The 20866-nt window shown below is 48.1% G+C and overlaps 1 protein-coding gene across 4 annotated transcripts in view; it reads left to right on the forward strand.

The window, feature by feature from the left end:
* rbm27 (RNA binding motif protein 27) overlaps nt 1-20866 on the forward strand; it is a 185401-nt gene that overhangs the window by 26991 nt on the left and 137544 nt on the right. For all 4 annotated transcript variants that reach the window (XM_072512629.1, XM_072512627.1, XM_072512628.1 and 1 more), the window contains exon 2: nt 413-531. In XM_072512629.1, the coding sequence (XP_072368730.1) occupies nt 413-531 (119 nt within the window). The remainder of the gene's footprint in view (nt 1-412; nt 532-20866) is intronic.

Below are 20866 nucleotides of genomic sequence, written 5' to 3' on the forward strand. Positions count from 1 at the left end.
GTAACCTGGCTGGCCTCTATTAACTGAGATCAAGTGGATGTGCACCAGAATTCCCTTTCTGCCACTAAACTGTGTATTCTATGATAAATATTTGCCGTAGGACTTGGATATGTGGAATGAACAACTGCGATCCTGTGCAGAAATAAGTTTCTTTAGCTGATTGCATGGAGATTTGACCTAGGATGGAAAATGATAAATCAGTTACAATGTTGCTCATTTTCTGTAGCGAGAGCTCCTTTTTGAGATCAATCTTAAAATCTGTGCCATGTGGATTACATGTCATAGAAAAGTTACAGCGCACAGAAAGCCATTCGGCATGCTTTACAGAAACCACACCTCCACCATAAGAAATCAAGTATGTTGTTCTAGCAATCTAGTGTTTGATTTTTTTTTTAATGATCTTATTTTTCAGTTGCGATGCTGACCCATCAGCTTTAGCAAAATATGTAGTGGCTTTAGTTAAGAAAGACAAGCCAGAAAAAGAACTTAAGGCTTTGTGCGTTGATCAACTGGACGTATTTTTACAAAAAGGTAAGATTTATGGTTTTTGTATTTACTACTGCATTTTTTGAACTTGCTGATTCATGCTGGGATTGTAGTTTCACATGTACTGTTGCAAGTGACATTCATCATGTGGAAATATAGGCTGCAAGCTTTAGTAAACTGTTTAATCTTGAGAAAGGTGGGGGGGGTGGATGCGGAAGAGATCACCCTATTTAGCTAGATTTATCCTTACCTGATCTTGAAAACACATTTTACTGGCAGGCAGGTTAGCAATGATGACCTAAATAATTTTCCATTCCTTCTCCATAAGCTGTTCTGAAGCCAATTGTAACACCCCTACTGTTGACCTGACTGAAATCAACTGATTGAACTCTCACTTTGGTTTGAACATGAGATCTTCATGATCTGTATAATTCAGTAACACAATGGGCGGTACATTTATCAACTGAATGAATAGAGGAGCTGTTTTGTTTATTTTTTGGGGAAGATCTTCTCAGCTGATTAGAATGTTCAGTGCCAACAGAAATTTTCCTAAGTTCATAATTTATTAGACTCTGATTGCTAACTGGTTGAAAATGCTGCTTTAACCACTGCAGTTTAAGTTTCGACTGAGTTTCACGTACATGTTTTCTGGTTTTTCAAGTGGTATTGAGGTTTTTAAAAAAATGTTTTATTGAAATTTTTTTCCCAAACAATTTTTCCCCTCTTACAAAGCAAACGCAACAATAACAATACAGAAATTTTTAACAATACACGAGTAACAAAACCCCATTATCTTTGACCTAAACTAAACTAAACCCCCCCCCCTTCCCCCTGGGTTGCTGCTGCTGGTCATCTGTCTTCCCTCTAACATTCCCCTAGGTAGTCGAGAAATGGCTGCCACCGCTTGGTGAACCCTTGAGCCAATCCTCTCAGGGCAAACTTTATCTGCTCCAGTTTAATGAACCCCGCCATATCATTTACCCAGGCCTCCAGTCCGGGGGGTTTCGCCTCCTTCCACATGAGTAGGATCCTGCGCCGGGCTACTAGGGACGCAAAGGCCACAACGTCGGCCTCTTTCGCCTCCTGCACTCCCGGCTCTTCCGCAACTCCAAATAGAGCTAACCCCCAGCCTGGTTTGACCCGGGCCTTCACCACCTGCGAAATCACTCCCGTCACTCCCTTCCAATACCCTTCCAGTGCCGGGCACGCCCAAAACATATGTGCGTGGTTTGCCGGGCTCCCGCCACACCTCCCACATTTGTCCTCCACTCCAAAGAACCTGCTCAATCTTGCTCCCGTTATGTGTGCTCTATGTAGCACCTTAAATTGAATCAGGCCAAGCCTGGCGCATGAGGAAGAGGAATTTACCCTGCTGAGGGCATCAGCCCACATACCCTCCTCTATCTCCTCCCCGAGCTCTTCTTCCCACTTTCCTTTTAGTTCGCCCACCGACTCCTCCCCCTTTCCCTCATCTCTCGGTAAATCTCTGACACCTTGCCCTCTCCGACCCACACCCCTGAAAGCACCCTGTCCTGTATCCCCTGTGTCTGGAGCAATGGAAATTCCCTCACCTGTTGTCTAGTAAACGCCCTCACCTGCATATATCTCAAGAAATTTCTCCGGGGCAACTTATACTTTTCCTCCAATGCTCCCAAGCTCGCAAAAGTCCCATCTATAAATAAATCTCCCACCCTCCTAATTCCCAACTGGTACCAGCTCTGAAATCCTCCATCCATTCTTCCTGGGGCGAACCTATGGTTGTTCCTGATTGGGGACCCCACCAGGGCTCCCCGCACCCCTCTCTGTCGCCTCCACTGTCCCCAGATATTCAATGTTGCCGCCACCACCGGGTTCGTGGTAAACTTTTTAGGTGAGATCGGGAGCGGCGCCGTCACCAGCGCCTCTAAACTCGTCCCTTTACAGGACTTTCTCTCCAGTCTTTTCCACGCCGCTCCCTCACCCTCCATCATCCATTTACGTATCATTGCCACATTGGCGGCCCAATAGTAATCGCCCAAGTTCAGTAGTGCCAATCCTCCTCTGTCCCTACTACGCTGAAGGAACCCCCCTCCTTACTCTCGGAACTTTCCCTGCCCACACGAAGCTCGTGATGCTCCTGTCTATTTTATTAAAAAAGGTCTTGGTGATTAGTATAGGGAGACATTGAAATACAAATAAGAACCTCGGGAGGACCATCATCTTAATTGCTTGCACCCTGCCCGCCAGCGATAGAGGCTGCATGTCCCACCTCTTGAAGTCTCCCTCCATTTGTTCTACCAACCGTGTCAGATTAAGTCTGTGCAAGCTTTCCCAGCTCCTAGCGATCTGAATCCCCAGGTATCGGAAGTTTCTTTCCACTTTCCTTAGAGGCAAGCCTTCTATCTCTCTACTCTGGTCCCCTGGATGTATCACAAATAATTCACTCTTCCCCATGTTTAGCCTATACCCCGAGAAATCCCCGAACCCCCTCAAAATTCACATAACCTCTATCATTCCCCCCCCCCCCCCCCAGCTGGGTCCGACACGTATAACAATAGGTCATCCGCGTATAACGAGACTCTGTGTTCTTCTCCCCCTCTAATCACCCCTCTCCATTTCCTGGAGTCTCTCAACGCCATGGCCAGAGGTTCAATTGCCAACGCGAACAACAATGGAGACAGCGGGCATCCTTGTCTTGTTCCCCTATATAGTCAGAAATACTCCGATCTATGTCGACCTGTAACTACGCTTGCCGTTGGAGCCCCATAAAGAAGTCTAACCCAGCTAATAAACCCGTTCCCAAACCTCCTTAACACTTCCCATAAATACTCCCACTCCACCCTATCAAATGCCTTCTCTGCGTCCATTGCTGCCACTATCTCTGCCTCCCCCTCCACTTGGGGCATCATTATCACCCCTAATAGTCGTCGCACGTTAACATTCAGTTGTCTCCCTTTTACGAACCCTGTTTGGTCTTCGTGCACCACCCCCAGGACACAGTCCTCTATCCTCGATGCCAGTACCTTTGCCAACAATTTGGCGTCCACGTTCAATAATGAAATGGGTCTATAGGACCCGCACTGCAACGGATCTTTATCCCTCTTCAAAATTAACGATATCGTCGCCTCCAACATCGTCGGGGGTAGAGTCCCCCCTTCCCTGGCCTCATTGAACGTCCTCACCATCAACGGGGCGAACAAGTCCACATATTTTCTGTAATATTCCACCGGGAACCCGTCTGGTCCCGGGGCCTTCCCTGCTTGCATGCTTCCCAGTCCCTTAATAACCTCGTCCACCCCAATCGGTGCCCCCAGGCCTACCACCCCCCACTCCTCCACTTTCGGGAACCTCAATTGGTCCAGGAACTGCCGCATCCCCTCCTCTCCCTCTGGGGGTTGAGACCTATACAGTTCCTCATAGAAGGTCTTGAACACCTCGTTTATCTTTCCTGCCCTTCGCACCGTGTCTCCACTTTCGTCTCTAATTCCTCCTATCTCCCTCGCTGCTGCCTTCTTTCGCAATTGATGAGCCAACAGGCGACTAGCCTTTTCCCCATATTCATACCTCCTCCCCTGTGCCTTCCTCCACAGTACCTCCGCCTTTCTGGTGGTCAGAAGGTCAAACTCCGTCTGGAGTCATCTCCTCTCCCTGTACAATTCCTCCTCCGGGGTCTCTGCAAATTCCCTGTCCACCCTTAAAATCTCCCCCAGTAATCTTTCCCTTTCCTTGGCCTCTGTTTTCCTTTTGTGGGCCCCAATGGAGATCAGCTCTCCTCTGACCACCGCTTTTAGTGCTTCCCATACCACTCCCACAGGGACCTCGCCGTCGTCATTGACCTCCAGGTATCTCTCAATACACCCCCGCACTCTTCCACACACTCCCTCATCCGCCATCAGTCCCACACCTAATCGCCAGAGTGTTCTCTGCTCCCTTTCCTCTCCTAATTCCAGGTCCACCCAATGTGGGGCATGATCCGAAACCGCTATGGCTGAGTACTCAGCTTCTTCCACCCTAGAGATCAACCACCTTCCCAAAACAAAAAAATCTATCCGGGAGTACACTTTATGGACATGGGAGAAGAAGGAAAACTCCCTAGCCCTAGGTCTAAGAAATCGCCATGGATCCACTCCCCCCATTTGGTCCATAAACCCCTTAAGTACCTTGGCCGCCGCCGGCCTTCTTCCGGTCCTTGAGCTGGATCTATCTAGCCCCGGGTCCAGCACCGTATTAAACTCCCCTCCTAAAATCAAGTTTCCTACCTCCAGGTCCGGTATACGCCCCAGCATCCGTCTCATAAATCCCGCATCGTCACAGTTTGGGGCATACACATTAACCAACACGACCTCCATTCCCTCCAGCCTGCCACTCACCATTACATATCTACCTCCGCTATCTGCTACGATGTTCTTTGCTTCAAATGCTACCCGTTTCCCCACCAAAGTGGCCACCCCTCTATTCTTTGCGTCCAGTCCTGAGTGGAACACCTGTCCCACCCATCCTTTCCTTAACCTAACTTGGCCCGCCACCTTTTAGGTGCGTCTCTTGGAGCATAACCACGTCTGCCCTTAGTCCTTTCAAATGCGCGAGCACTCGGGCCCTTTTTATCGGTCCGTTCAGGCCTCTCACGTTCCATGTGATCAGCCTCACTAGGGGGCTACCTGCCCCCCTCCCGTGTCGACTAGCCATTACCTTCTCTAGGCCAGTCCCATATCCCGCCTCCGCGCTCCCGCTCGCTCCCCCAGCGTCGCACACCATCCCCGCCCACCCACTCTTTAGCCACTTCCTTTTGGATTTCCGCAGCAGCAACCCAGTTGTCCCCCCCCCCCATCTCCCCCCCCCCCCCCCCCCCCCCCTGCTAGATCTATTTCTAGCATGATTGCTCCCCCCATATTACTTCCGTAAGTCAGCTGACTTCAACTGACCCCGGCTACTCCTGCTCACTCCTCGACACCCCCCCCCCCCCTCCCCGTGTGGGGAACTCCCATTCGCCTTGCACCTGTCTTCCCGCCTTATTCTTTCTGGCGTGGGAACATCCCTTTACCTGACCCGCCTCTTATGGCGCAGCTCCCTTTCCCCTCCCCCTCCCCTTCCCCATTCTCCAACTATGTCCCGTCTTTCTCCCCTCACCGGCGCCCACATTTCCCCAATGTCTCCCCCCTTCCCTGTTTACTTCTCGCTTAACTTTCACCATCCCATTAACAAAAACAACAATAACAACAATAACAGTTCCCTGCAGCATCAGTCCCTCAGTTCCGATCCAATTTCTCTTCTTTGATGAAGGTCCATGCTTCCTCCGCCGTCTCGAAATAATAGTGTCTCTCCTGATGCGTGACCCATAGTCTTGCCGGCTGCAGCATCCTGAACTTCACCTTCCTTTTATGCAACACCTCTTTGGCTCGGTTGAAGCTCGCCCTCCTTCTCGCCACTTCCGCACTCCAATCCTGGTATACCCGTACCACTGCATTCTCCCATCTGCTACTCCGCACCTTTTTAGCCCATCTCAGGACCTCTTCTCTATCCTTAAGGCGGTAAAATCGCACGATTATCGCCCTGGGTGGTTCTCCCGCTTTTGGTCTTCTCGCCGGAATCCGATTTGCCCACTCCACCTCCAAGGGGCCCGTAGGGGCCTCAGCACCCATCAGTGAGCTCAGCATCGTACTTGCGTACGCTCCACAGTCCACTCCTTCCATACCCTCGGAGACCCAGTATCCAAAGGTTCTTCCTTCGCGCTCCGTTTTCTAGGGCCTCGATCCTTTCAGTACACTTTTTATGAAGTGCCTCGTGCGTCTGTGTCTTAACCGCCAGGCCCAGGATCTCGTCCTCAATATCTGTCATCTTCTGCTCCACCACGCGGAGCTCTGTCTTCTGGGTCTTTAGTGTCTCCTTGAGCCCCTCAATTGCCTGTAGCATCGGGGTCAGCACCTCCCTCTTCAGCAGCTCCACGCACCGTCTCACAATTTCATCCTGCTCAGGCCCCCATGTCGCCTGCGCTTTCTCCGCCGCCATCTTGTACTTCTCTCTTTCTGACCCTTTGGTCGACGATTCCTCGCGCTGCAGCCGCCGCCGCCGGTTTTTTCCTCCTTCGTTTGGGGGGGGACTCCCTTCTCACACACCCCACACCGGGTTGCGTCGTCGAAAAATTCCCCCTTGGGGCTCTTAAAAGAGCCCGAAGGTGGTATTGAGGTTTTAAAGACTAGGCCTGTGCCATCCATTTCTGTTTTGTAGTTTAATTGTCTATACTAAAATATTGTGCATGCATTGCATTTTGTACAGTCACTATCCAGTGTGCAGCATTTAAAAAAAAAACCTCAAATACCAGTTGGATTCCAAGATACAGTTTGAAGACATTTTATTATTGCAAAAAAAAAAAGCAACAGCTTCTCTAAAGTCTTTTCGTTTGATTGATGGGTATTGTGTGCACATCTCTTTATCTAAAAGCAAAGATAGTTATTGTTAGAGGCCAGCTTTTAAATTCTATCAGTTTAACAAATTATAATAATGACTTGTTTACTTCTATAACTTAATTTAATATTGGAGAGGGGAATAGATGTTGACTACAATCTAAATATATGTAATGAGGCAGCTCTTGGCAAAATTAGATTTACCACCTAAAAATAACTATCTTGTTTTGCGGTCTACACTGGCAGGTATAGAACCAAACCTAATTGGCTCCAATTGACTGGTCTACCTTGTTTTCCCCTTTTCACCTTGGATTACCGGCTACATGATACTGGAGCGTGCATTGTTTCAGATATATGTTGCTAAGTTTTATAAAAAAAAAAAAAAAAAAATGTACTTAAATGCACCCTCCATTTGAAAAGGTATGACAGTTTATTTAAAACAATATCTGAAGCACATTCTCTAAGGATGAATAATTTTTTTGTTAGTTGACAGTGCATGCATAAATGGCAGCAGAACTTTCCTTTGTTTATCAGCAGCAGAGCAGATGAGCATGGAGTTTTACAGATACCGCAAATGTTTGCCTGGAGGAATCGCAATGGTTCAATGGCTTATTTTCTTGACCGGTGATTTGGTTGGCCATTATTTTTTCTACTATTTGAATTGAGAATCTGTATTTGTTGTGTATGAAATGTACTTTGGGGATAAGCTGTGGCTCAGTGGTAGAACGCCTGCCTTTGGGTGAGAAGGCTGTGAATTGAAGTCTCCCTCCAGACACAAGTGCAAAATGCAGGTTGAGGCTGAAAGTTGAGTACTTAAGTGTTGCACTATAAGAGGTGCTCCTAACATGCGATGTTAGTCTGAGGTGCTGTGTACTCTTTCAGGTAGATGTAAAAGATCCCGTGGCGCTATTTGCAGAAGAAGAGAGTCGTTCTCAGTGATGTTGTGCTCACCACACACCTACACGCACCCCCAGGTGTCCTTGTACACCAGTTACTGAAAACAAGCATGCAGGTGCAACAAGCATTTAGAAAAGCAAATGGTATATTAGCCTTCATTGTAAGAGAACTAGAGTGCAGGAGCAAAGATGTCTTACTGCAGCTGTTCAGGGCCTTGGTGAGACCACAGCTGGAGGATTGGGTGTAGCTTTCGTTTCCTTACCTAAGAAAGGATATGTTTGCCATTGGGCGAGTGCAGCGAAGATTCACTAGAATGATTCCAGTGCTGGCAGATTGGCGTATAAGGAGATATTTAGTCAACTAGGTCTATGTTCACTGGAGTTTAGAAGAATGAGAGAGGATCTCGTTGAAATGTATATGTCCCTGACAGGGTTGAACAATCTGGATGCAGGGTTAATGTTTCCTCTGTCTGGGGAGTCATAGAATCAAAGAATTTACAGTGCAGAAGGAGGCCATTCGGCCCATTGGGTCTGCACTGGCCCTTGAAAAGAGCACCCTACTTACGCCCACCACTCCATCCTATCCCCGTAACCTAGTAACCCCACCTAACCTTTTTTGGACACGACGGGCAATTTATCTTGGCCAATCCACCTAACTTGCACATCTTTCGACTGTGGGAGGAAACCCACGCAGACAAGGGGAGAACGTGCAGACTCCACACAGACAGTGACCCAAGCTGGGAATCGAACCTGGTACCCTGGATCTGTGAAGCAACTGTGCTAACCACTGTGCTACCGCGCTGCAGAGTCTAGAAGGGGGGTCACAGTCTCAGGATATGGGGTAGGCCATTTAGGACTGAGACGAGGAAAACCTTCACTCGGGGTGGTGAACCTGTTGAATTCTCAACCACAGAAAGTTGTGGAGGCCAAGTCACAATGTATTTAAGAAGGAAATAGATTTCTAGACACTGTCTAGGTGTCAAGGGGAGAGTGCGGGGGAGTATGGCTTTGAGATAAAACAGCCGTGACTGTATTGGATGGCAAAGCAGGCTCGAAGGATCAAATTACATACTCCTGCTTTTATTTCCTATGTTTCTATGTTAAATGAAAACACTGAAATGACAAGAATTGCCTGAAGATCCCCTTGAGTTGGATTAAAATTGGGAAACGTGGAATCTATGTCTTGCTATTAATGCTCTTGGAAAAGATTGTACCTTGTTGAATGAGGCATAACTGGATTTTTAATGATTTACTGCGTTTCTAATTATTTTGAAAAAGCTCTTTGGCTCTGAAAATCCAAATTTTATTTGTGAAAAATCATAATTCTCCTTCTATGGGTCAGACCCCATTTGGAGTATTGTGAGCAGCTTTGGCCCCGATTCGAAGGGAGGATGTGCTGGCCTTGGAAAGGGTCCAGAGGAGGTTCACAAGAATAATCTCTGGAATGGAGAGTCGTATGAGGAACGGTTGAGGACTCTGGGTCTGTACTCGTTGGAGTTTAGAAGGATGAGGGGGGATCTTATTGAAACTTACAGGATATTGTGTGGCGTGGATAGAGTGGACGTGGAGAGGATCTTTCCACTTGTAGGAAAAACTAGAAGCAGAGGACACAATCTCCGACTAAAGGGACGCTCCTTTAAAACAGAGATGAGGAGGAATTTCTTCAGCCAGAGGGTGGTGAATATGTAGAACTCTTTGTGGCAGAAGGCTGTGGAGGCCAAATCACTGAGTGTCTTTAAGACAGAGACAGATAGGTTCTTGATTAATAAGGGGATCAAGGGTTAATCAAGAACCTATGTGGAGAAGGCAGGAGAAAAATATCAGCCATGATTGAATGGCAGAGCAGACTCGATGGGCCAAGGGGCCTAATTTTGCTCCAATGTCTTGTGGTCTTAGGACGAAATCCCATATTTTAAAATCATTTATACAAAAAACATGTTTTGATATTCTGCCTACATTAGTGCCATTTGTGTTGTATTGTATTTCCCAAATCAATTATTTTGTCTCTGTAACATTTGATGAAAAGTGAAGGATCGTGCAATTTACTTCCTGGATTGTTATCTGGGAATGCTTCAGTGTGATTGGCTGCTTACTTACATCACTATTGCTGTACGCTGGAAGATCCCCTTGATTGGAGAAGTATTAACATTGGGAAAGATGAAATCTATGTCATAAAGTTTGGTAGTTATTTTGTGGGAGCTTTCTGAGATCAGTGGTGAAAACACAACAAAAGAAATATAAGCAAGAGTAAACCATATGGCCCATTGAGCCTGCTCTGTCGTTCAGTGTGATTATGGCTGATCTTGGGCTTCAAATCCACGTCTCTGTCCGTTCCCATATCCGTTGATTCCTGAGAGACCAACAATGTGCCTATTCCAGCTTTAAATGTATTTAATGATGGAACATCCACAACCATCTGAGGCAGAGAATTCCAAAGATTTGTAACTCTTCGAATGAAGTAATTTTTCCTCATCTTAGTCCCAAATGATCGATCGTTATCCTGAGACTCTGTCCCCGCCTTTTAAATTCCCCGATCAGCAGAAACTATCTCTGAGCTTCAATGCTATAATGCTCCTTCAAAATCTTGTGCTTTTCAATGGGATTTTCCGACGCTGTTACTTCAATGCTGACTGCAATACCCATGTCAATTTCTCATTACTCTTTGTGGGACCCTGCTGTGTGCAGATTTGTTGCGGTGGCAGCAGGGATAGTCGGCATGGTAGCACAGTGGTTAACACTGCCGCCTCACAGCGCCAGGGACACTGGTTCAGTTCTGGCCTGGGGTGACTGTCTATGGAGTTTGCACCTTCTCCCTGTGTGTGCGTGGGTTTCCTCCCAGTGCTCTGGTTTCCTCCCACAGTCCAAAGATGTGCAGGGTAGATGGATTGCCATGCTAAATCACCCCTTAGTGTCCAAAGATGTGTAGGTTAGGTAGGGTTAGGGGGATTGGACTGGGGAGTGAGCCAAGGAAGGGTGCTCTTTCAGCGGGGAGGGGCGATGCGGACGTGATGGGCCGAATGGCCTCCTTCTGCACTGTAGTAATTCTATTCCGTTCTAGGTGTTTCCTCCATTACAATAATGGCTACATTTCAAAAAAATTATTTTGGGATGTCCTGAGGTTATGAAATGTGCTATGTCAATATAAGTTATTTCTTTGTATAAATGTTTTCATAAAGTTGATTTTGTTTCACCCGTGGAAATTTTCCGAATTATTTGCTCCAGATTACATAGAACATAGAAGATAGAAAATACAGCACAGAACAGGCCCTTCGGCCCACGATGTTGTGACGAACCTTTGTCCTAGATTAATCATAGATTATCATTGAATTTACAGTGCAGAAGGAGGCCATTCGGCCCCCGAGTCTGCACCGGCCCCTGGAAAGAGCACCCCACCCAACTCAACACCTCCACCCAACACCAAGGGCAATTTGGACATTAAGGGCAATTTATCATTGGCCAATTCACCTAACCCGCACATCTTTGGATTGTGGGAGGAAACCGGAGCACCCGGAGGAAACCCACGCAGGCACTGGGAGGATGTGCAGACTCCGCACAGACAGTGACCCAAGCCGGAATCGAACCTGGGACCCTGGAACTGTGAAGCAATTGTGCTATCCACAATGCTACCGTGCTGCCCTTGAGAACAAATAAATCTACACTATATCATTTAACCATAATCCATGTACCTATCCAATAGCTGCTGGAAGGTCCCTAATGTTTCCGACTCAACTACTTCCACAGGCAGTGCATTCCATGCCCCCACTACTCTCTGGGTAAAGAACCTACCTCTGATATCCCTCCTATATCTTCCACCTGAAATTTATGTCCCCTTGTAATGGTTTGTTCCACCCGGGGAAAAAGTCTCTGACTGTCTACTCTATCTATTCCCCTGATCATCTTATAAACCTCTATCAAGTCGCCCCTCATCCTTCTCCGTTCTAATGAGAAAAGGCCTAGCACCCACAACCTTTCCTCGTAAGACCTACTCTCCATTCCAGGCAACATCCTGGTAAATCTCATTTGCACCTTTTCCAAAGCTTCCACATCCTTCCTAAAATGAGGTGACCAGAACTGTACACAGTACTCCAAATGTGGCCTTACCAAAGTTTTGTACAGCTGCATCATCACCTCACAGCTCTTAAATTCAATCCCTCTGTTAATGAACGCGAGCACACCATAGGCCTTCTTCACAGCTCTATCCACTTGAGTGGCAACTTTCAAAGATGTATGAACATAGACCCCAAGATCTCTCTGCTCCTCCACATTGCCAAGAACTCTACCGTTAACCCTGTATTCCGCATTCATATTTGTCCTTCCAAAATGGACAACCTCACACTTTTCAGGGTTAAACTCCATCTGCCACTTCTCAGCCCAGCTCTGCATCCTATCTATGTCTCTTTGCAGCCGACAACAGCCCTCCTTACTATCCACAACTCCACCAATCTTCGTATCGTCTGCAAATTTACTGACCCACCCTTCAACTCCCTCATCCAAGTCATTAATGAAAATCACAAACAGCAGAGGACCCAGAACTGATCCCTGCGGTACGCCACTGGTAACTGGGATCCAGGCTGAATATTTGCCATCCACCACCACTCTCTGACTTCTATCGGTTAGCCAGTTCGTTATCCAACTGGCCAAATTTCCCACTATCCCATGCCTCCTTACTTTCTGCATAAGCCTACCATGGGGAACTTTATCAAATGCCTTACTAAAATCCATGTACACGACATCCACTGCTTTACCTTCATCCACATGCTTGGTCACCTCCTCAAAGAATTCAATAAGATTTGTAAGGCAAGACCTACCCCTCACAAATCCGTGCTGACTATCCCTAATCAAGCAGTGTCTTTCCAGATGCTCAGAAATCCTATCCTTCAGTACCCTTTCCATTACTTTGCCTACCACCGAAGTAAGACTAACTGGCCTGTAATTCCCAGGGTTATCCCTAGTTCCTTTTTTGAACAGGGGCACGACATTCGCCACTCTCCAATCCCCTGGTACCACCCCTGTTGACAGTGAGGACGAAAAGATCATTGCCAACGGCTCTGCAATTTCATCTCTTGCTTCCCATAGAATCCTTGGATATATCCCGTCAGGCCCGGGGGACTTGTCTATCCTCAAGTTTTTCAAAATGCCCAACACATCTTCCTTCCTAACAAGTATTTCCTCGAGCTTACCAATCTGTTTCACACTGTCCTCTCCAACAATATCGCCCCTCTCATTTGTAAATACAGAAGAAAAGTACTCATTCAAGACCTCTCCTATCTCTTCAGACTCAATACACAATCTCCCGCTACTGTCCTTGATCGGACCTACCCTCGCTCTCGTCATTCTCATATTTCTCACATATGTGTAAAAGGCCTTGGGGTTTTCCTTGATCCTACCCGCCAAAGATTGTTCATGCCCTCTCTTAGCTCTCCTAATCCCTTTCTTCAGTTCCCTCCTGGCTATCTTGTATCCCTCCAATGCCCTGTCTGAACCTTGTTTCCTCAGCCTTACATAAGTCACCTTTTTCCTCTTAACAAGACATCCAACCTCTCTTGTCAACCATGGTTCCCTCACTCGACCATCTCTTCCCTGCCTGACAGGGACATACATATCAAGGACACGTCGCACCTGTTCCTTGAACAAGTTCCACATTTCACTTGTGTCCTTCCCTGACAGCCTATGTTCCCAACTTATGCACTTCAATTCTTGTCTGACAACATCGTATTTACCCTTCCCCCAATTGTAAACCTTGCCCTGTTGCACGTACCTATCCCTCTCCATTACTAAAGTGAAAGTCACAGAATTGTGGTCACTATCTCCAAAATGCTCCCCCACTAACAAATCTATCACTTGCCCTGGCTCATTACCCAGTACTAAATCCAATATTGCCCCTCCTCTGGTCGGACAATCTACATACTGCGTTCGAAAAGCTTCCTGGACACACTGCACAAACACCACCCCATCCAAACAATTTGATCTAAAGAGTTTCCACTCAATATTTGGGAAGTTAAAGTCGCCTATGACTACTACCCTATGACTTCTGCACCTTTCCAAAATCTGTTTCCCAATCTGTTCCTCCACATCTCTGCTACTATTGGGGGGCCTATAGAAAACTCCTAACACGGTGACTGCTCCTTTCCTATTTCTGACTTCAACCCACACTACCTCAGTAGGCTGATACTCCTCGAACTGCCTTTCTGCAGCTGTTATACTATCTCTAATTAATAATGCCACCCCCCCCCCCCCCCCCCCCCCCCACTTTTACCACCCTCCCTAATCTTATTGAAACATCTATAACCAGGGACCTCCAACAACCATTTCTGCTCCTCTTCTATCCAAGTTTCCGTGATGGCCACCACATCGTAGTCCCAAGTACCGATCCATGCCTTAAGTTCACCCACCTTATTCCTGATGCTTCTTGCGTTGAAGTATACACACTTCAACCCCTCTCCGTGCCTGCAAGTACTCTCCTTTGTCAGTGTTCCCTTCCCCACTGCCTCATTACACGCTTTGGCGTCCTGAATATCGGCTACCTTGGTTGCTGGACTACAAATCCGGTTCCCATTCCCCTGCCAAATTAGTTTAAACCCTCCCGAAGAGTACTAGAAAACCTCCCTCCCAGGATATTGGTGCCCCTCTGGTTCAGATGCAACCCGTCCTGCTTGTACAGGTCCCACCTTCCCCAGAATGCGCTCCAATTATCCAAATACCTGAAGCCCTCCCTCCTACACCATTCCTGCAGCCACGTGTTCAACTGCACTCTCTCCCTATTCCTAGCCTCGCTATCACGTGGCACCGGCAACAAACCAGAGATGACAACTGTCTGTCCTGGCTTTTAACTTCCAGCCTAACTCCCTAAACTTGTTTATTACCTCCACACCCCTTTTCCTACCTATGTCGTTGGTACCAATGTGCACCACGACTTCTGGCTGCTCCCCCTCCCCCTTAAGGATCCTGAAGACACGATCCGAGACATCCCTGGCCCTGGCACCCGGGAGGCAACATACCTTCCGGGAGTCTCGCTCGCGACCACCGAATCCCCTATTCCCCTAACCATTGAATCTCCTACAACTATTGCTTTTCTATTCTCCCCCCTTCCCTTCTGAGCCCCAGAGCCAGACTCAGTGCCAGAGACCTGGCCGCTAGGACCTTCCCCCGGTAGGTCATTCCCCCCCCCAACAGCATCCAAAACGGTATACTTGTTTTGAAGGGGAACGGCCACGAGGGATCCCTGCACTTTCTGCCTGTTTGTTTTTTTCCCCCTGACTGTAACCCAGCTATTCTTGTCCTGTACCTTGGATGTGGTTACCTCCTTGTAACTCTTCTCAATCACCCCCTCTGCCTCCCGGGTGATCCGAAGTTCATCCAGCTTCAGCTCCAGTTCCCTAACACGGCCTTTGAGGAGCTGAAGTTGGGTGCACTTCCCGCAGGTATAGTCAGTGGGGACACCGGTGGTATCCCTCACCACCCACATCCTACAGGAGGAGCACGCAACTGGCCTAGCCTCCATCCCCTCTTACCTTACAGAATATAGCTGCCCTGTGTACCAACTGGACATCCGCCCTCCGACTCTGCTCCCAGTCAGCTACACTTCCTGTAAGCTCCTGGCACTCTTCGCGGAAATGTCGGAAACAAAATGAAAGGAGCACCTTACTCCCTCCTCACCTAACTCCCTCAGTCACCAAACTCTCACTATAGCACTCAAATGCACCAAATTCAGCACTCCCTGAGTCGCCAAACTCTCACTCTCGCACTCAAATGCACCAAGTTCAGCACTCCCTCAGTCACCAAAACTCTCACTATCGCACTCAAATGCACCAAATTCAGCACTCAGTGCAAACAAAGTCTGCACTGTAGGGGATCACTTTTATACTGTGAATCTAGCCTCTGAAAACCTGGCCTAATCCAATTAACTAATTAACAAGCTCCAGCTGCAAGTGCCTACAAGTAGAAGCCGGTTTAAAGCTTATTGAAAATTCACCTTCTTCTAAACCAAACAGCAACTTTTAAGTTAATTAACTAAATAAACGAAAGACTAAACTTTAGATAAAAATGAAGCCTTATACTCCCTCGGTCACCAAACTCTCACTATCGCACTCAAATGCACCAAATTCAGCACTCAGTGCAAACCAAATTAATCCAAGAATAAATTAAATCTTTTCTTGGGTACCAATATTAGGAGCACTTCTTCGGCTTCAACTCCTGAATGTAATTTTTTTTTTTTGTTCATGGGACGTGGGCGTCGCAGGCTGTGCCAGCATTTATTGCCCATGAGGGGGGCAGTTATGAGTCAGCCACATTGCTGCGGGTCTGGAGTCACATGTAGGTCAGATAAATCTTACCTCACAAAAGCATCGTCGTGTGTGTTCAGATACTGCTTAGTAAAGAAGATAATGTTGTCACGTCCCACGAAAACACCCGTGTTAATCATAGAACCATATAATCCCTACAGTGCAAAAGAAGGTCATTTAGCTCATCGTCATCACCGTCCCTCTGAAAGAACACTCTTCCTAGCCCCGTTCACCACAAACCCATAACCTCACCTTAACCGTTGGACATTAAGGGGCAACTTACCATTGCCAATCCACCTAACCTGCACATCTTTGGACAATGGGAGGAAACCCACACAGATATGGGGAGAATGTGCAAACTCCACACACAGTCACCCAAGGTTGGAATTGAACCCGGGTCCCTGGCACTGTGAGACAGCAGTTTAAGTTGAATATATTCCACTCGATCCAGCAATTTGGTTTAACTTTTCAGCCTAGGCAGGAAGAAGACGGTAAAATACTATTTGATATTAACGCCTGTTTTCAGATCGAGAGGTGCAAATGCTTTGTATTTTCTTAACAATGATACCTTGTGCTCTGAAGAAGGGGAATCTCATCAGGCTGGTGTAATTGCCTAATGCAGGCTTTCTTTCTGTAAAGTTAGATTTGTGTTACTTCATCATGCATGTTAGTTTGATTCATTATTTACTACACAATTGTGTTTGGCATTTATTTTACAGTGCAACAGCTCTAATTTCTAATGAGGAACCAGCGGGCCTACACTGGTTACATAAATAGCATATTCGACATTGTGTCCTTTTTCAATTCCAGCTGTAATAATAATGTGTCCTTTTTCAACTCCAGCTGTAATAATAATGTATGTGTGTCAGGCTCGCTGGCAATTTAATATCCTGACATACAACATGAGTGTGGATCGCTGTCAATAAAAATGGAGATGACAACTCTGTTCAAATCATCCTGAAGAACACTGAGAATTATGGATCTTGCAGCACAGAAGGAAGCCACTTGTGATACATTGCCTGTGTGGGATTTTTGAAATAACTATCAGTCAGTTGTGTTTCGTAGGTGTTCACCGATAGTCGTGCACATTTTTCTCAAGCATGTCTATATAAATTCCATTAGAAAGTTACTTTTGAATCTGCTTTCACCACTCCTTAAGGCAATGCATTCTAGATCTTAACTTGTTTAAAATTATTCTTTTAATCTCTCCTCTGGTTCTTTGCTGCAGCAATGGTGTTCCATGCCAGTCCATCCCACAACCCACCTCCTTGCTACTCCCCCCGGCCCTGGCAGAAGCTCCCCTGGCCAGCGGCACAACTGTTTGCAAAGTATGGCGATGTTGAACACTTTCCATACCCCCCTCTCTCGCTCAGCAGCTGTGGCGCCGGTTTCACGATTTAAAAAAAAATATATATATATTTTATTAAAGTTTTCATACACCATTTTTCCCCCTTACAAATCAACTCAAACGGTAACATGATAACTGATAAGATAACATGGTTTAAATAAAATAGTGAACTAACATAACACAAAATAGTGCTCCCCCCCCCCGCCAGCCCCTTCACCCCCTCTAGAACAAAAACAATCCCCCCCCCCCCCCCCCCCGGGGCTGCTGCTGTTGGCTATCTATTTTCCCCCTAACGTTCCGCTAGATAGTCGAGGAACGGTTGCCACCGCCTGGATAACCCCTGAGCCGATCCTCTCAGCGCAAACTTCATCTGCTCCAGTTTTATGAGCCCTGCAATGTCGTTTATCCAGGCCTCCACGCCGGGGGGTTTTGCTTCCTTCCACATGAGTAAAATCCTTCGCCGGGCTACTAGGGACGCAAAGGCCACAATATCGGCCTCTTTCGCCTCCTGCACTCCCGGCTCATCTGCTACCCCAAATATAGCTAACCCCCAGCTTGGCTTGACCAGGACCTTCACCATTCACCACCTTCGAGATCACCCCCGCCACTCCCCTCCAATACCCCTCCAGTGCCGGACACGACCAAAACATATGTGTGTGGTTCGCCGTGCTTCCCCCGCACCTCCCGCACTTGTCCTCCACTCCGAAGAACCTGCTCAACCTCGCTCCCGTTATGTGTGCTCTATGTAGCACCTTAAATTGGACCAGGCTAAGCCTGGCACACGAGGAAGAGGAATTTACCCTACTTAGGGCATCAGCCCACAAACCCTCCTCAATCTCCCCCCTGAGCTCTTCTTCCCATTTTCCTTTCAGCTCTTCTACCAGCTCCTCCCCCTCTTCTCTCATCTCCTGGTATATTTTGGACACTTTGCCCTCCCCGACCCACCCCCCCGAAAGCACTCTATCCTGGATCCCCTGTGTCGGGAGCAGCGGAAATTCTCTCACCTGTTGTCTCGTGAACGCTCTCACCTGCATATACCTAAAGATATTCCCTGGGGGCAGCTCATACTTTTCCCCTAGCGCTCCCAAGCTCGCAAATGTCCCATCTGTAAATAAGTCTCCCACTCTCCTAATTCCTGCCCGGTGCCAGCTCTGGAACCCTCCGTTCAACCTCCCTGGGGCAAACCTATGGTTGTTCCTGATCGGGGACCACACCGAGGCTCCCAGCACACCCCTCTGTCGCCTCCATTGCCCCCAGATACTTAATGTTGCCGCCACCACTGGGTTTGTGGTGAACCTTTTCCGGGAGAGCGGTCGTGGCGCCGTCACCAGCGCTTTTAAGCTCGTTCCTTCACAGGACGCCATCTCCAGCCTTTTCAACGCCGCCCCCTCTCCCTCTATCATCCACTTACGGATCATCGCCACATTGGCGGCCCAGTAATAGTCGCACAAATTCGGCAACGCCAGTCCCCCTCTGTCCCTGCTACGTTGCAGGAACCCCCTCCTTACCCTCGGGGCCTTCCCTGCCCACACTAAGCTCATGATGCTCCTATCTATTTTCTTGAAAAAGGCCTTAGTGATCAATATAGGGAGACATTGAAACACAAATAGGAACCTTGGGAGGACCATCATCTTAATCGCCTGCACTCTGCCCGCCAGTGACAGCGGCTGCATATCCCACCTTTTGAAATCCTCTTCCATTTGCTCCACCAGCCGAGTCAGGTTGAGTCTGTGTAAGGTTCCCCAGCTCCTGGCTATCTGAATCCCCAGGTATCGGAAGTTTCTTTCCACTCTCCTTAGCGGCAGGCCATCTATCCCTCTACTCTGGTCCCAGGGTGTATCACGAAAAGCTCACTCTTTCCCATGTTAAGCCTATATCCCAAGAAATCTCCAAACTCCCTCAATATCTGCATAACCTCTGTCATCCCCCCCCCCCACTGGATCCGCCACATACAGCAGTAGGTCATCTGCGTAGAGTGACACTCGGTGTTCCTCTCCCCTTCTAACCACCCCTCTCCATTTCCTTGAGTCTTTCAGCGCTATGGCCAGTGGTTCAATTGCCAGCGTGAACAGTAATGGGGACAGCGGGCATCCCTGTCTTGTTCCCCTATGTAGTTGAACATACTCCGATCTTTGCCCATTTGTGACTACACTTGCCATTGGGGCCCCATAGAGGAGTTTAACCCAGCTGACAAACCCCTCCCGAACCCGTACCTCCTCAGTACCTCCCATAGATACTCCCACTCTCCCCTATCAAATGCCTTCTCTGCATCCATCGCCACCACCATCTCTGCCTCCCCCTCTGATGGGGGCATCATTATCACCCCCAATAGCCGTCGCACGTTGACATTCAATTGTCTCCCCTTTACGAACCCTGTCTGATCTTCGTGCACCACCCCCGGGACACAATCCTCTATCCTCATTGTCAGCACTTTTGCCAGCAACTTGGCGTCCACATTCAGAAGCGAGATAGGCCTATAAGACCCGCATTGCAGCGGGTCTTTATCTCGCTTCAGGGTTAGTGATATCGTCGCCTCCGACATTGTCGGGGGTAGAGTCCCCCCTTCTCTGGTCTCGTTAAAGGTTCTTACCAGCAGCGGGGCCAACAAGTCCACGTATTTCCGGTAAAATTGCACCGGGAACCTGTCAGGTCCCGGGGCCTTCCCTGCGTGCATGTTCCCCAGCCCTTTGGTCATCTCGTCCACCCCAATTGGCGCCCCCAGGCCTGCCACCTCCTGCTCCTCCACCCTCGGGAACCTTAGTTGGTCCAGAAACTGCTGTATCCCCTCTTTTCCCTCCGGGGGTTGGGACCTATATAACCTCTCATAAAAGGTCTTGAACACCTCATTTACCTTCCCTGCTCTCCGCATCGTGGTTCCCGTTTCATCCCTAACTCCCCCTATTTCCCTCGCCGCTGTCCTCTTACGAAGCTGGTGGGTCAACAGGCGACTCGCCTTTTCCCCATATTCATATCTCATCCCCTGTGCCTTCCTCCACTGTGCCTCTGCCTTCCCTGTGGTCAGCAGGTCAAACTCCGTCTGGAGTCTTCGCCTCTCCCTATATCGTCCTTCGTCCGGGGCCTCCGCATATCTTTTATCCACACTCAAGATCTCCCCCAGTAATCTTTCCCTCTCTTTGGCCTCTGTTTTCGCCTTGTGAGCCCTGATGGAGATCAACTCTCCCCTGACCACCGCCTTCAGCGCTTCCCATACTACCCCCATTCGGACCTCCCCATCATCATTGGCCTCCAGGTACCTTTCGATACATGCCCGCACTCTTCCGCAGACTCCCTCATCCGCCAATAATCCCACATCCAGTCGCCAGAGTGGGCGCTGTTCCCTCTCCTCTCCTAGTTCCAGATCCACCCAATGTGGGGCATGGTCTGAAACAGCTATGGCCGAGTACTCCGTTCCTTCCACCCTCGAAATCAGTGACCTTCCCAGAACGAAGAAATCTATCCGGGAGTATACCTTAT

This window comes from Scyliorhinus torazame, chromosome 7, assembly GCF_047496885.1.
Source record: "Scyliorhinus torazame isolate Kashiwa2021f chromosome 7, sScyTor2.1, whole genome shotgun sequence".
Classification (NCBI taxonomy): Eukaryota; Metazoa; Chordata; class Chondrichthyes; order Carcharhiniformes; family Scyliorhinidae; genus Scyliorhinus; species Scyliorhinus torazame.